Source organism: Channa argus, chromosome 21, assembly GCF_033026475.1.
Source record: "Channa argus isolate prfri chromosome 21, Channa argus male v1.0, whole genome shotgun sequence".
NCBI lineage: Eukaryota > Metazoa > Chordata > Actinopteri > Anabantiformes > Channidae > Channa > Channa argus.
In genome coordinates, this window is record NC_090217.1 from 4,022,635 (window position 1) to 4,040,627 (window position 17,993).

Consider the following 17,993-nt stretch of genomic DNA (forward strand, 5'->3'; position numbering starts at 1 on the left):
TCATCATAGCAGATCATCTGCAGATCATCTGCAGATCATCTGCAGACCAGGCAATGAACCCTGTTGTCATCTAAACACGCTGTGGACCGTTTGTCTCGCAGGCAAAGCCAATGGTGGAGCAGGTTCAACCAGTCTTTCTGCAGGTACTGCAATGATTCCAGGTGGAGGTTTAAATCTTTCGGTGTGCGTTGTTACAGGTGGCAGGCATGTATTTTAGCAACCAGCGTGAGTCCATGTGTTTTCTCTCCTAAAGGACACATATCTTGTACTGACAGAAGAAAACAGAGTCTGCTTTGACCCACTTGAACAGTCTCCCATGCAGAGAGCTAGAGCTTTGGGAGCATTTAGAATTCTAGGCAGAGCATCCAAATGGAGACCAGGTCCATCAGCTTTTGTGTTGCTATGCAATTCCTTTAAGTGGAGCTAACTCCCTTTTACTGGCTTTCACTTTTTCTCCTTCAATTTGACTTAATTTGAATATAATTGTTAAAAGAGCCACTCAGTCTACTACACTCCTTCGAGAGATGACAATAGCATTTTCTCATTGCCAGCTGAGACCCGCATACACACCTGTGAACCACGTCTCAGCGGTGCATAGCCCTGCTGTCGTCAGTACACCCAGGTACACAGGGAAACACGTAGACATCCGTTACAACACCGTTATGAAATGTTCAAGAACTGAAGGCAGGACATTTTGTCCTAAGTGGTTCATTCTGACAGCACTCGGGGGGATTCAGAAGTTGTAACAGTTAACACCTGGAAGCAGCCCTGTGGATACAGGATGTCGTGCCTTGCCCAAGGGCACCTTTGTGTGAGCATTGTGGAAGCATTTCACATTAGTCATTCACCTTCCTTAAGCACATTTTTCAGTGGGTAGCAGAAAAGTAGTGTTTGGACAGGAAGAGGGTGAAGGGAGCAATATTTGTTGTCTAAAGCTGTGAAAAACACTGACGCCTGCATAACAAATTCCTGTTTACTGTATCATATTATTTCTTGGTAGCCAGAACTTTGCAGCCTCACACTTTATACTTCTTGTCTTGTTGACCTTAGTAGCCGTCCACATGAGCTAAGACCTCTTTTGAACACTATATTTAAAATATTTGAATAAAATAAGTAAAGTTTTCAGCCCCGTATAAAGCGCCTTGTTTTAGTTTCTTTGTTTTTCAGGCCCTCCTCGCCCCAAGTACAATGTGTTCTTAATGGCCAACTCGCAGAAGCCTGCCAGTAAGCCCAGCAGAGCAGTGAGCCATGGATGTAAAATGGAAGCAGGGGGGCACGAATGTTTGTACCCAGGAGTGTCAGGAAGGTTTTTGGGATGGTCCAGAAAAAGGCTCTGGGAGCTGCTGGAAAGCCTCAGGAAGGTTTCGCAAAAGGGTCTTTAAAACACGACTTTAATAGTATTTGATAGTGGAAGCAACATTAAGTAAGTAATACAGAGATGAAGTCAATCAGTTTGACCGATTGTTGATCATGGACAGCAGCTCAAAGCCAAACATATTCAGGTTGCTGCCACATACAGCAAAGATAGATAGATTGATGCCACCCTAAATATGTTGTTTAAGGACAAGGGCCCTGCCCTGTACTGATGAGAAACCATATTTTTCCTATAACATGGTCTTTTCCACTGTTGCAGCCTACATAATATGCAGCACAGAGACAGGATATGTCCTCCCTTCTGTCCCATCATACATAATGCACACTGAAACATTGGCATTCTTCAGCATCCTCTTCATTTTAGATGTTTGCAGACTGAGGCTCAGCTGTCCAGTTTCTCTCATCACACAGATACAGGGGACATGCAGAGTGTACCTCTGTGTGATAAATAGGGAAGGCGACTGAAATCAGTGGGGAAATTGAGTTGTTCAGCCAGGTGGAAAGGCTGTAGTGGGTCTCGGTTTATCGTAATATCAATATGGAGAGTTCTTAAAGGTCATTTGGCTTTTGGGTGTGTTTACATAAGCATAAATCAAGTGTATGTGTGTAGGTGGTTGTGTGTAATTGTTGTATTGAGCTGGATTTTCTCTTGCTGTCATTCGATTACTTTCATAGCATAAGATTTCCTTCTCTGCAAGCTTTTAGTGATGTTTTTGATCTAATGGAAAGAAAAGGAGGTTGTGTTTTCTTCTCTCTGTGACTGTATAACTTTGCATTTTTTTTTTTGCAGATATTTCTTCTTTTGATTCGTCCCAAGAAATAAGATATTGTTTTGCTCAATTTCCAGTTACTGTTTCTTGGCACAGAGATGTGCACAACTGGAATTTATTTATTATTAAAACTGAATGTGTCTGTGAGTCAGATCCATATTTTTTTTATTTTGGTTGATAAAATGCATCATGCAAAGGGTTTCTGTACTTGATTGATTGATTGATTTTTTTATATATATTTTTTTTTGTAGTACATTCATTCATCAGTCTAAATCCATTCACAATCATTTGGAGCAGATGGACAAAAAGGTTATTGTTTTGATGATCAGTTCAAGGCAGCAGTTACTGCTTATATGCATTATCGACTGAGCTGCAGTGCAATGGTTTGAGCATGTGTAGTTATTTTGATAATCAAACATTACAATCTGTTTTTCCAAAAAACTACATGTCAGTTCTCAAATGTGATTTGGTGCTTGTCCTTTTCCTTCCTAAAACAAACTGAATTTACCTGGATGATTTTGAGGACTTGTGGAATGGGCACAACAAGCAGTAGGGCAATCTTCAAAAACATAATGCAAAATGTGAAATTTGGGGAAACGTCAAGTTCTTTGTTTAAATATTTAAGGTTGAACATATTAAACTAAGAACGTACTGTTGATAACTTGAGTAGGATGAGTGCTCTGCTTCTGTCTACCACTGGTGTAACCATATTCTTTGACCTGCAGCAGTGCAACAACCATTTCACATTCAGATAACGTTAAGACCATGTCATAACAAAACAAAAGTAACTGAATGAGGAAGTAGAATAAATATTATTTCCAAGGTGTTGCTTCATCTTGTGCAGTTGCAGCAAAGTTATTATTAGATTTTGTTTTGGTACTACAGTGAATGAAAGAAAGATGGTGCAACTAACACTAGTAGTAAACCAATACTATTACTACTACTACTCCCAAATACTTAAACAGACTCAATCGGGGATTTAAAAAGGTTCAGTTGAGATTCACTGATGAGCCCGTCCCTAGGTTTAGTTTTATGGCAAGTACACACACAGAGTCATACACACAGTGACAGTCCCCCATCAGCACCACAAATCACAGCAACGAGCTGAGATGTGGCCATTGTCTGTCCATTGATAGAGAACAAAGCAGGAGGAGTGAATGTTGTTCACTGGGTGCTGACTGATGGTCTTCACTTTCTGCTTGCTTCAATGGTTATTACGGCTTGGTGTGAGCCCTGCTGTACTTATCTGTGTCTGTTGTCACAGCAACTGGTGGAATCTGTTTCTCCATCTCTCACTTTCTCGTTCTGTGACTCTGTCATATCCTGAAATACGTGAAGCCTGAACTTATTAAGCGCTGTGATGGTTAAATTACTGAGACATTTCATGTGTAGGAACATAGGTTTATCTCCCTGCCTCCCTCTCTTTCTTTCTGTGCATTGGGATTAAGGGATTGAGTGGGCTAAGCTGACAGTGAATAGACACACCAGCAGTGATGTCGAGTGTGTGAGTAACATGGTGCAGATTAACTCGGCACACAAATACTCTGTCCATTAAAGAGATCCTGTGATGAGGCTAACACACACTCAAACACACAGTGTCAGTCATTACTCTGTGTGAACAGATGTGTTTAACTAGCTGCCTAATTTTGCTTAACCCTGTCTCACATTTTATTTTTAGACTCTCCCAGCCAGAATCGTCTGTAGGGTGGCCAGGCTCGGCCTTAGCGATAGGGTGTAGAGACATCTGGAGGGAGCGTGGTGTATTGGGGCATGTTGCTGCTTTTCATGTGGATGTTGTGAACCCATATTGGCACCTTTACACCGTTCGATTCTTTTTAGTCTTTTGTGTCTGTAAATGTATGGAAACAGTTTGAAGCGACCAATTGTCACATACTTGCCAACAGAATTCATCAAAACATAACAGATTTCAGTAAGTTTCACAGCAGAACAGTGACTCATTTAAACTAGCATTTATGATCAGCACCTAATCCCAGCTAGTGGTGATGCTGCAGAAATATTACTCTCACTGATTTTTGTTTTCCTTTTTTTCTTGCTTTTGCTGTAAAACCCTGCTGTGTTGTGACTGAACTGTGGAGTGACATGGAAAAGTAATTAGCCATACAGACAGTGTGAGCGTGTGCCCTTCACTAAAATGAGCAGAGCAGTAAAAGCACTCTAAATGTCAGGAAATTCCAGCTTTGCTTCTCTTCACTAAATGCATGCAGTCGGTTAAAAATTTAATTTGAACTTCAGGATTTTACCCCCACAGGGGTTGACTTTCCAGCATTTTGGAGAATAGAGTTCACCCACTTGCTGTATTGCAGGTGTCAAGTGTTGGCTACAGAATGTTAGGCATTCAGGTTATGAGATACCTAAACATGCCAAACTCTCTCCAACAAGGCGATATATTCCTGAATATATTCCTAAAGCACTGAATAGGGTAATAAAAATGAAGAGATTAATTCATTTAGCTTTCACTTGTGTTTTTCTTACGTGTAAACCAAGTAATGGCAACAACGAATTGAATCTAATAAACAACTGAACTTGTTGAAAGTGTTAAAATGTTAGGGCTGAATAATATGTTTTTGATATGTATGTTTTTTCTGCTGAACCAACTTCTAATGAGCTCATTATCCTTTATTTTTCCCTCCATGATAACAAGCTGTCCAGGCTCCGAGGCTGCAAAGCCACAAAACATAATTCTACCTCACTGTTAGCGTAACATAATCCTAATTAGCCATTAAGATCATATTTTAGATTAAAAGATCAATAATTTTTTGTCTATGGAAAATATTCTTGCATATTCTTTTACTGCAGCACGGTAAGAATATGTGTGCATATGTATGCAAAAGTCAAGCCTTTACTATCTTCTTAGAAGGATTTGTGGCATGTGTAGGAGGCAAAAATGAGTGGACAGGAAGGTTGGAACAGGAGCCCACAGTTTTGTCATGTTTATTTTTTTTTTCTAAGTGCTTTTACATAGTCAATATATAACAAAAGTTATCAAAATTCACCCCCTTAAGTGTGTGTGTGTGTGTGTGTGTGTGTGTGTGATCATAATATTAATATGAATGAAGCTCAGGGATTCACAGATTGAACGCAACAATTACTTAAATTATTATTTTTAATATTGTATTTTTTTGTTGTTGCGCAGCACGTTGTGCAACAGCGGTAATTATGTATGTGAAACACAGTTAACTCTTTACAGCTACGTAGATTGGATCATTTTTAGCAATCAATTTACTCAGGTTTCTCAAGGAATCGTTTCAGCCCAATACATTGTGTATTTACTAGTAGATAAGGCTGACTGTGTGTATTTCATATCTCCAGAGCAGTCGTATGACATCAGTAAGATGCTTTTAGATGCCCATGGATATTGGCATATTTGCATTGTTGCTGTTGGTGTTTCTTAATAGCCCCACGAGGTACAGCTCTTAAACATTATTTATTCATTCCTGGATTTTACTATAGATGAATGTGGGTGGGTGAAGGTGACTATAGCTGATTCAGCGATTGTGGATGTTGCAGTTATACCACTTCAGTACATGGAGGTACAGATATGAAATGGACAAATGTTCCCTTAAAGGCCACAATATAATCTCTGACCTTAAAGTGTTTGAATGCTCTTTTTATAAACTCTAATCCGATACCAATGGTTCACATGTGGAGTTCAAACGCTGACCTGCACTTGCTACAGTGGGCAGGATTTTCTCTTTCCCTCACACTAATTGCCTTCTTCTGTGCTGCTTTCTATTGCCATCACTTCATCTTTCTCACACTTTGCTATGCCTTTCTCGAGATTACAACTTTATGCGTTTGTATCTTAAACTTGCCGTGTTTCTTCCCCTGTTACAGTATTTTAGCTTCCCCAGTTTAAATCGAAATGAAAGCTGTTGGGTAATCTTTGCTTTGGAAAGCAGAGATTAAAGTCTTATATTACAAGAGGAAGGGGGAGATGTATGGGGATTACGATTTGATTTTTTTTTCCCCCAGTGCGCCTCAAAATACATTGTCAATCACAAACACTACACAGGGTTCAGATCGTGTTAAGCTACACTCCGATAAACCTTTCCCTTGGAGCTTTTTGCTGAACTGCCCTGATAGTAAATTAATTGCCAACTGTTCATTGATTTTTAACTCGATATCCATCCACAACTCTCTCTCACTTTGGCATCAATTTAATGATTAATTTCTCTCCAGCGTAGTTTAAAAAAGATTCGTAGTAAAATAAAAACCTCAGCGTTTTCTGAGTTTTGCTAAAACTACATTCTTTCCATTAAACCTTTTTAGTTTTATGTAAATATGTTCCATATGCTCTGTGTATAAGATTAAATGCACATAGCACATTAAGAAGCTCTAAGATTGTAGGTGCAGATTGATTGGTATTAAATTGGGAAAATATCTATGGTGCCCAGAGGTTTATTCCTGACTGACTGGTGACCTTTGATATTTTATGCGGTTCTAGTTTTTAGTTTTTGTTCAGTGAAATATCCCAAAATAAACATGGTGGATTAGCACAGTTTGATATGACATTTATGTTTCTCAGTGGGTTACTTCTATCTGAAGGACAGATTTGATTATTTTCACTATGTTAAACCTGTTGTTATTTTTTATGTTTTGTATAAGATATATGTATTGAGTGTAGGTTGTGCTGTCCTAAACATAGATATTGTGCTCAGATGTGAGATATCAGTTGATAAAATATGCGTTATTAGCGTGTGGTCATGACCAGCACATAGATTTTGGTGTGCATTCATCCAAACTGCTGACAGCTGCGATCTGAGGCTGCTGTTGTGTCCACTTAGATAAATGTTAAATGTTAGTGAAACTGTCTGAATGTAGCCAAAGTTGCCACATCCATGCATGTTATAAATTAGTACATTTAGCCAAAGAAATATTATTGGTCTGTCGATGAAAGCTAGGTTTCATTAAAGTGCATTCGGATTTTGTGGTAACATGTTTTTATTTTGCAGTATTTCATAGAATTGATAATTTTTCTGATTTCAACTCCGGTTTTTTAATGCCCAGATATACCTGATAGGTCAAGTGCATTATGAACATGCTGATGATTTAATTCAAAGCAGTGCTGCCTGACAGAGCTGCTAGCGTGGCTGTGCAGTCAGTCCTCTTTATTGTAGTGTAGTAATCTAGTGTTCTTTTGTTTGATTAGATCTTTGTCTCTTGAAAAACAGTCCCTGTTTTAAATCTGCACATTGGACATCTTTTCTCCGAGAACATCTTAACTGATCTCAACAAGTTTGATTTGGAGCCTAAAGGCGTATAAACAAGAAGGGAATGAAAGCCGACCATCTCAGTCAGTGTCTGACTCAGTCTGATATGCCTCATCCCTCCATCTGTGGGTTGTTAATAAGGCTCTGAGGTGTTTTCCTAGGCCATGTCACTGCAGCACTTTGACACTTTTATACTGGATAGACCAAGAAAGTACAGAGCACTGCCACAAAATTGGATTTCTTTTCCCACTATGTCACGTGGCACACAAATTAAAAAGAGTGGGCACAGAGTAAATACAGATTTTTATATTATCATGCAGTGTAACACAGTATCAATCTATAGGCCAGTTTACCTTTAACCCTTGCTCTTCTGGCCAGTCAAGGGTTATGCCCACTATTGTCGGGTGTTTATACAGATTACAGAGCAACATGCCTTTTGATTTAGCACTTTAGATGTAATGTGAGGAATGAGAGAGAAACTGCAAAACTAAGAAATGGTAGATCAGTTAAAGAGGCATAAAGGTAAATGGTGCATAACATGAGGCGCAGCCTAAATGTACATGCGTTGTTCTGATCCTGATTAAACGCTCATTCGGGAACAGAATATTTGTATTGATTGTACAAGGGATCTATATTTTATCCTGGTACATGCACCTAACAATGACTTGCACTTCGCAGACATATAGAGGCAATAATGCAACACTGATGCTTTGCACTGATTTCCTGTTTTATTTTTTTTTTACATGATTAAAGTCCTGTTGACTAGAATTTGGTGTCTTTAGAAGTTAAAATGTGATTAAGGAAGTGAAAAGCTGTAATGACTGAAGAGCTTTAGTGACTGAAAATATAATTTGTGACTGTTATAAAGATGTAGCATTAAATGTAGCACCTGAGGCGCAGATTTTCACGTGTTCTGACATCATATTTTGGACGCTGATGTTGCTTTCGTCTTGCATACTCAGACTCTGTAAAATGTGGACATGTCCTGTTCTGCCTTTCACAAGCTCAGCGTATGTGTGGGTGTGTGCAGAGAATAGCCTGTTGGAACTTGAAATCAGTTCTCGGTCAGCACAACAATATAGCAATCAGGCAACCACTGTTGACTTCCTCTCAGCCCCACCTTAGGTCTGGCAGGTGTGACAGTGAGTGCAGTACTGAAGGAGAGCAAAGGTCAAGTCTAAGTAAAGCAGAGCACAAAATGGAGGTATGGCAGGTCAGATGTGTGTCGGTCTGCTCGTTGTCTTCTGACGCTGTCTTATAATCTAATAGCAATACCACAAACTTTTGTTGGAAATTAGTTTTTATTTAGAATTTGCTTGGAATCAACACAACTTTCCATCCTACATAAAGTATGATATTGAATTGTTTCCTAGTTTCGTCAGTTTTATTTCTATAGCCCAGGATCACAACTCCCAAACTGGCCTCAGAGGGTTTTACTCCTTTACAACATCCTCTATCCTTAGGCCAATTAAAAAGGATCAGTGATTTCTTTTTACCTTTATTCTCTTTTTTTTTCTGCTCAGCTGTCGTTGCAATGCTGGATATTCTAGTGCCTCTCTGTGTTTGTATTCCAGCTCTGTGGCTGTTTCGCTTTCCATTTATTCTCTGGGTGATTCTGTGTATCTGTGCAGTCTCATGGGGAGTTGTGCCTGTCTGCCATCTATTTTCCCCACCGAAAGCTCCTCTCTCTGGTTACAGAAACGCGGCTGATCCCCCTCCAGCTGGGAGACCCTCCAGCCTAGTTCAAAGGAACAAAGCGTCTTATTTCACCTTAAACTGTCCTTTTCTATAACCAGTAAACTGAAACTTCTGTCTCTGTGGGCTGAATGCATACTATAAAATGTGAATAGAAATGGTTCAATGAAAAACCTCGGAGGAAATTCTGTCGCCAAACTAAACCAGTTCTTCTGTATAATCTGTTTTCACACGTTGAAAACAGTGTGAAACAAACACAGAAATACATTTTTATTGAAGGTAACTGAGGTTATTGGAGAAGTTCGCTATGGAAATTAGAAAATATATAAGATGGAAGTAAAGCCATAAAATAAGAAATAGAAAGCTGCAGAACTGGTGCAGCTGGAGCTCCATTTTCCCAGCTTATGAGACGCTAATGTGAAAATTATACACCATAATGTTTATAGCACTTGGAGTGGACAGGAGAACATTTTGTACCCATTTTTTTCATTTGTAACAAAACGAGTTATAGTCATCTGCCAACACAGAGTGCTCATTTGCTCTTTCAGCATGTCAGAGCGGATTAGGGCCTCACAGTTTGAATGCATTTGAATTAGGGGTTCAGTGGTCAAAATATTCACTTTTTCAGTTAAACATCTCACCTAGAGATGTTCCAAAGCAAAGGCTGCTGTCACACAAAATGTCCACCACAACTCGCTTGGCATTTAGATTTGTACTGAATTAGCATAAATGGTTAGTGTACAATAGCCTACATGCAGGCAGCTTATGCTGCGCGTTCATACTAATTAACAATTAGACAACACGCTCACTGATTATTGCAAAGGGGAATGAGAGATCAGACCTATTTTAAAAGATCAGTATCTGCTAACACAAAGCTGTTAAAAATCTGATATTTTTCTACTAAACTCTAATGTGATTTATCCATCTGGGCATATCCAGTGTGGGGATGTGTGATATGACTAAACCCTCAGATATTGACATGGGTATTTTCAAGATCTGTTGTGTAAACTTTCAGTCCACCATGTAACAATATATACTTTGTGTGATCCAGGCAAATTATGAGTCTGGGTTGTAGTTTATATTGGTGAATTAAACATGAATTTTCACAATGATTACTTTGTACTTTGTCCTGTCGTAGGTGAAATTGCCTTTGTGGTTGCATAATAGTAATTTCTTATGATTAATATATCCCTTTGGAAATGTCAGCCCTTTACCTCTAATCATGTACATGATTGGCTTTAAACATCTCCTCCACTGAATCTCTCAATCTGGGTTGTACCAATCCTATTATTTCCTCTCCATCACTCAAGCACACACCAGTTTAAATCAGCTAGTGGTAATGTGTTGTGCTGTTTCACACAGTGTGGCTCCATGTTGGGTTAGACCCACTGAATACATGAGTTATGTTGTACAGTCACTTATATTCTGTGTTTTAATTTAACAGACAGTTAACAGCCATTATTCATGTGGTTTTCACTTATTTTACATTAATTCTTCTCTCTCTGATACAAATAGGAGACAAATTAACCTATTTATTTATACATTATTTAATGAATCATTTGGTTTGCATACTATAAGAACACAACGAGCTGAAATCAGCTGTGGTTTAAAGCAAATTCACTTACTTGTGTCAGTGGATGACAGATTCAGTTTTTTCTTCTTTTTATGTCCTTTTAGCGTGTTTAAAGTAATTAACAAGTCGACAACACACACTGATTAATGTGATGGTGAGTGAGAGATCGGGGGCTGTTCTGAAAGTCTTACTTGTTTAACATATGCGCTGATGAACTATTGACACTCACAGGTGCTCACGGTTATAAAATAAAGTTAGTAAAGGCTCACCTCACCTAAACTCCCTGTCCTTCCTTTCTCTGCGTTCTGTGCACGTGGAGCAGCTCGGCTCTGGCTTCAGTCACAGAAACCTGGACGGAGAGGATTTTTTTATTAGAAATGATTAAATAATTCATTCGGTTGTTCAAATGCAGCTGCCACTTATTACTGGAGAATCCTAATGTTATAGCTGCAACTAACACTTTTTTTCACTTAATCATTACTTATGCATTTACATTTTCTCCCGCCAAAATTGACAGCTCCTTATTGGCTATTTTAAACTTTATAGTTTAACATCATATGTCCATTAAATATTTCCTTATTCTTGTTGGTCTACACTTGCCTAGCAGTAGATTACTGTGACTGTTAACAGTAACAAATACCATTTATGTACAGTAGTTATCAGAACTTCCATTTAGAGTGTTTGACATTTCCTCTTAACACCTTGTTGTTAGATTGGTGTTGTTGATCGATTTGTTCTTTTGTCAGCTGCAGACAAAACATTAAGTCTCCACCTTCGTCATATGGCAATTTTTTTTACTGCACTGATTTGCTGAAGGGGAGGATTGTGTCAATCATAACATGTTTACCCCTTCCTACTATCTGTTCCCGGCTCATAAGAGAAATTGAGGGACTGGAAGTCAGGAATAAATAGCTCCTGACTCTGTGCTGGGAGCAACAAAAGCAAAGGTTTCCCATGGCAGTTTCCTGTGTGTTTGCACCAGGCTGTTGTCTCCCCATGGCACGTCCCTATTCTCTGCTCCATCAATGAGATGCTCCAATAAGAACGGCTTAGCAGGAGTCAGAGCACCACTGCCTGTCTGCTATGTCTCTCTCTTTATGTCCACTGTCCACTATAATCTTCTGAATATAGAAATTCAACGTGTTTCACATACCAGTACACAGACAAACCACATCTACCTCCTCTTGTGTGCAATACATGTTATCTTTGGGTTGATTTTTGCAGCAGTTTAGATATTTAACTGGTCATAATTTTATTTAAATTGTTTTTGGCACCTCCAGGCCACCAATTCTCAACAAAGTCATCTAAAGGCACTTAACAGATTAAAATAATCAACTCTTTAGTTTGTTCATAACTTTATGACAAAATGGCTGCAAAACGTATCAGCTGCAGTTGTTTTTCATGCTTAGTGCGACACTAATTAGCTAATATTAGCATGGGAAGACAATAAAATACATGACCCAAAAATAATTATCAAACTGTGACTATACAAAAGAAGCACAAAGTTACCACAAATGAGCCACAATGACAAAACAATCATAAATCAGATGTCGATTTATTATAAGCACACTCATAACAACCAAACAAAACTAAAACAAGTGTGTAGCTCCTCCCAGTCTCCCAGGGGCCCAATTTCTCATAGTCAATCTACAACTGGGCCCCCCAGCAGATTCTTAGCCTTTCTTTTTAAACTAATGACTTCATCTAAGAGACCAGGTTAACATCTGTAGTTTGCTTAAGACATTTGTTGTACTGTTACATAATATAAAGTAAGAAATTATGAACTCTTTACATCTGAGGGCTGGAATCAGCAACTACATGACAAGTTGTGAATGAAGAATAACCGTACTGTTGATTCATTTTCTTTTAAGCAACTGACTAACACAGAAATAGTTCCCATTGTTGTGTTTTTGACGAGTATTCTTTAAAAGAAACAAAACTGAATCGAGAAGTATCGGAAACAGGTTTGTGTGTGAAAAGGAGCATGTTTCTGATATGCACTAATGCTTCCAGTCCAGATTTAAAGACCGGAAGCTGCAAATGCTATGTAAATGAACCAAACCAGGCCACAAGAGGTTTATATTTTTAGCTGTTTGCAGGCTGTGTGCTGTGAAAAAGCACATTTAGAGCAGTTTAGTTTAGTTAGCAGTTTAGAGCATAAAGCAGTTCCCTCTAAAGAAGCACCCTGAGGCCCATATTTCACTTTTTAAGAAAAGTACAGTCTGCACTGCATCAAATCATAGTTTTTTTTATTTCTGTGAAAGAAGTTTAATTTCAGAGAAGTGTATGTCCTTTTAATATTTCCCAGTGGATGAATGCCCTAGTGTGTTTGTGTATTTTGGATGTGGGTTCACGCATCTGTAAAACTATCTAAATGGCCTCAGTGCAGACCAGGGTCATGGGACAAGTAGTGACCAGACATGTTCTCTAATTCCCCACTCATACCCACAAACCTCAAACACAGCAAATATCTATACGTGTGTGGACTGCTGAGTGCGAGGCACTGCCAGCTGCACATTTACAAAGTGAAATCCCACGAAACAGCTGATTAATGGCCTGTGGGTGTGAGAGTGAGAGAGGCAGCAAAAGGGAAGTGAAAGCATGATCTGGTCACAGATGCAAAATAGGATGATTCAAGGTTTGTTCTGTGTAGACTCCACAAAAGGAGGTTTAGTGTAAGCGGCAGCAGGAAGACGGCCTTTGTAATTTGTTCACAGCCAAATTTCCTATTGAGAGGTGAATAGTTGAGTTATGTTTTGAACCCAGAATAATGTTAATTGTGGTAACGTGAGCTTCATTTACCACTCATATTTTTTTCCAGCTGCATTTTTTTTGGCATCGGGTTGAACCAATATATTTTACATGTGTTATGTTCTGTGGGTGTTGGTGTGTAATCGGGAGTTTGATTCACAATAATGGTTTAAGTGGAATAAAAGACTATGTTGTGTTGTAGAAGTGATCTAGGGATGATGAATCCTGGCTCCGCAGGATCCATCACTGTTCAGCTAAAAGCCACAGGACACAATTTAAGTGTCATGTCTTCTTTTTGTCTACGGGCAAGAAAAAAAGTAAAAAATAACCGAGCAAAAACATAAACAACTGCCTTCAGGATATGTCAAATCTATGTGCGCCTTGCTGCCGTGGCAACTAGAGTTACCACATACTAATATTTTGGGTTTGTCTTACATAATCGTCGGCTTGATTTAGTTTTATATACGGGGCACTGGGGTTGTTTGTTTGGAGCCCTGGGCTCATCACTGCTCCACTGACTGACCGTTGTAAGTCTTACAACAGATCTACTCTCTCATCGGCTGCCTTTCCTCCCACCCTTCATCCTTAAAGTGTAAACATCCGAATCCTCAAGACTCTGCACTCAACATTCCCTAAATCCTTTTAGTTTTTGATTTTTATCTTTGCTCACAGTTTTTTATTCTTGCTGAGGTGGTTGGTGCACTTTCTAAAATACAAGGCAGACATCACATAAAGAAACTTGGAAGATGAAAGAAGCTACAAGAGACACAGAAACAACTGATATTTTCTATCAATGAAAGAAGATTGTGCAGAAGGGTTTTTTATACACAATATGGCCTGAAAGCTTTTGTTTGTGCAAGATTTTCTTTGAAGTTCTTGAATGAGGCTTTCTGCAATTTGAGGCCTTAAGTACAGCTCTCAAAAACAGTTTAAGGCAGCTAGCGGCTCAATGAAGGTGTCAGCCCACCAGTTAGAGTTGGGTGATTGCAGTGATATTTTGCATAGATGTCAGCAGAGGCCAGAGTGCAGATTCTAAAGACTTTTACTCTAGTGACACCAACAGGTTGATATTTGGTGCGTTTTTTCTTTTTTTAATATAATCTGAACACCTGTTTGATGAACACATCCATGGTTCCCACAGGATGAAATTCATATTGAAAAACCTTCCGGGACTTCCTGAACCTAGGACATTGTGGCTCTTGGGTTCCTTCCGTTCTTCTCTGTCAGGTCTTTACTCCAGCTCTCTTTAGTCCCTGCTTGGTTTTTGGCAGTTTTCCCTTCAGCAAGTGAAATTAATGTGCAGTGGCCCTTGATAATGAATAATAAATATTTCCTTTACAGTTAACATCATTTTTCTTCCCTCCTGTGTGTGTCTACAGGCAGAGCGCAGTGGCTGCGATGTCAACGTCCTCAGCATCCCCGTGCCCATTCGTCGTGGTGGATCAGAGTCCAACCTGGATGTGGTGGACAGCGTTGGATATGAAGGAGTGGGGCTGGATTTTTCCAAGGGACCTCTGGGCATTGACAGCCTGCAGCAGAAGATCATTAAGGTCAGAGGCTGAGCTTGACTTGCAAAGAAGCTGAATAAGTGGCTGAATAAGTGTTGCACAAGAGTAAAAGAAAAAAATCAGCACAGTTCATTTTGGTGGTGGTTTGGTTTGTAGGACAATTACAGCAGCAATTCTTTATCCATTAAAGTGCCATTATATTCCAGTGGTGGCACTTCATCAGCTAATACCATAAAACTATAACATTCATTAGTTGTAATAATAGAAAATGCATTTTTAGAAATTAATGGCAGAAAAAGGGAGAAATTATTCCCAGCACCGCAACCATATGTGGAATTAGTTAATCCCTGTGAAATTAGTGCTTTGTTCTCATTTGTGAAGGTAATTTGGGGCCATAATGGAAAGCTCATGATGAGGTCACTAACAAAGTTATAACCACAAACAAAATCACAGTAGAAAGGAAAAATACAAACTGTCGAAAGCACTATAGATAATACTACAGTGTAAATATATATTTGTTTTTGTTTGTCCTTTTTATTGTGACTTTAGGTGACAGAGCAGATCAAGGTGGAGCAGGCAGCTCGCGATCAGAATGTGGCTGAATACTTGAAGCTAGTGAACAATGCTGACAAGCAGCAGGTTTCACGAATACGCCAGGTGTTTGAAAAGAAAAACCAGAAGTCAGCGCAGTGCATTGCCCGGCTTCAGAGAAAGCTGGAGCAGTATCAGCGCCGCATGAAGGAGAGCGAGATCATTGGCAAGCACAACCAAAAGGATGGCACAGGCAAGGAGTCTGGGACTCACAGTAAGGAAGGCAGCCTACGGGACGTTAGTGCCAGTGGACGACACCCAGCCCTGGATAAAGTGAAGACGATCGGACCTGGCGTGTCGCTCTCGCCACCATTTTTTTTCAACAAGTCACGGGAGTTCGCCAACCTCATCAGGAACAAGTTTGGCAGCGCTGACAACATTGCCCACCTGAAGAGCTCTATGGAGACGGGGTCAGGGCTGCAGGTGGAGGGCGGGGCGAGGGGCCTGAGCGGCAGCGCCACCACAGTAGCAAAAACAAGAAAGTACCACAGCGACGACGAGTGCTCTACGGGTACGTCTGGATCTGCGGACTCCAACGGGAATCCGGCCATGGGCTCGGGGTTCGAGTCTGGAGTTGCGGGCAGGTTGGATTCCAATGGCCGGCTCGGGGAGGTGCTGGATATGGTGCGGGAGATCAGAGAGGCTCAGGCACAGCTGGCTGAGGACATGGAGGCAATGAACACACAGTTCAAACGAGACTACAGCTACTTCACACAGGTGATACAGGAGGAGAGATACAGGTGAGTAGAGCAGCAGAACGTGTGTTTAATGTGGTTTGCCCAGGTGACAACCAATCAAAGCTCTAGTTAGACACGCACTATATCCACACTTATACTGCTAAATTATACTTATGCTGTCTGTAGTTTTTACTTCCAAAGTCAAGGCCCATGAAAGTCCTTCATATAAGACAGTCACAAGTGGAATGGCTCATAGTGCATGGCCACACTGAGCTTATAACCAGTTATACGGTGTCACAATGAAGAATTTTACGGGATCATAAGACAGGAATTATTGAATTATTATAGGTTAAGATGCAAATTGGAACAAAAAATGATTTGATCTAATAAACTTGTAATGATAAATCTATTAGTATTAGTTTGTTGCAGACATGTCTGTATTACTGGCAAAAAAAACTAGCAAGCTGTTGCAAAAAATGCCTAACTAGCTCATGACGTAATTTTAAACAGTATTAGTGTTACATAGTCCACATAACCACAAAGGATCAGTGACAGGTTGACGATCTTATGTCTTAGAGGTGTTCATCATTTCTCATTGCAGGTAGCACGATCGTGTAATTATGGTGTTGTTCTCCTGTTTAGAGAATATAACAATAAAGAGCCAAATAAGATGAACAAAGTAAGAGGATTATATCAGTTAGAATATACACAGTAGAAGAAGTACGACTCGGTTTGTTGTCATTTCCAACCATACGCTTGAGATACTTAGAGGAAAGATAAATGCGGCTCTTATGGACCACAGTGCAACGCAGAGCAGATGATAATGACACTGTAAAACTACATAACAACTATACAACACAGAAAAACTTTACAAGCATTAGACTCACAGCAGCAACCTGCATCTTGCAAACACAGACCAATGTTTTTTCTTGACTGGTACTAAAAATTCACGATGATTTCCATGATTGAAGTCATCATGCACATATAGTTATAGCCAAAATAAATGCATCATTAGTCATGAGTGGTTTAGGATGCTTTCGAGAATGTTTGACAAAAATGTGGTGCAGTTTCGTTGAGGCCAAGACAAATTTCCCTTAAGTTACAACGAACTTTATCCTCTTCTAACTCTGCATATTTTGTTTGTACGCCAGCTATTGAACCTAAGAGCTTTTGACATTTGTAGAGAGTTATTATTGTGGGCTTTTGTGAACTAAATATAGATATTAGCTCACACAAAAACCTCCTGACTGTTGCTAAGTCAACCAAGGCCAAATGTTTTCAGCAGCTTTGTTCCAGTAGTGGTTAAACGGCTGTACTGTTACTCACCCACTCATACACTCACTTGTGCATTGTTTCTCTCTGTGACTCCCTCTGCCATGCATGTTTGTTGGGGTGTGGTTGATTTGGTCAGATGCGAGCGGCTGGAGGACCAGTTAAATGACCTGACAGACCTCCACCAGCATGAGACCAGTAACCTGAAGCAGGAACTGGCCAGCATTGAGGAAAAAGTGGCTTACCAGGCTTACGAGAGGGCCAGAGACATACAGGTAATGTATGTTTTACGATTGATCTGAAGTGATTTGAGCCTCTCACAACCAATGGGTTACTCGATAATAAATCCCACTTTGGCCACCCTGACATCAGCACAGATAATGTATAGACCCAATCATTTCTCAATCAGCGGGAAATCAAGAAAAACAAGCTGCAGTTATGCAAATCGCTGGTTTCCTTGGAGTTGTTAGTCATTGGTGGCACACAGACAAAATGTTTGTCTGTGTGAAAAAACAAAATCTTACTTTAGCAATCACATTGGTGCAAATGTG

The 17,993-nt window shown here is 39.7% G+C and overlaps 1 protein-coding gene across 2 annotated transcripts in view; it reads left to right on the forward strand.

Annotated features, from left to right (window-relative positions):
- The window catches only part of LOC137106734 (transmembrane and coiled-coil domain protein 3-like), a 36,649-nt gene that overhangs the window by 14,336 nt on the left and 4,320 nt on the right, over positions 1 to 17,993 (forward strand). For both annotated transcript variants that reach the window (XM_067490460.1, XM_067490461.1), the window contains exons 2-4: positions 14,774 to 14,944; positions 15,452 to 16,233; positions 17,582 to 17,717. In XM_067490460.1, the coding sequence (XP_067346561.1) occupies positions 14,774 to 14,944; positions 15,452 to 16,233; positions 17,582 to 17,717 (1,089 nt within the window). The remainder of the gene's footprint in view (positions 1 to 14,773; positions 14,945 to 15,451; positions 16,234 to 17,581; positions 17,718 to 17,993) is intronic.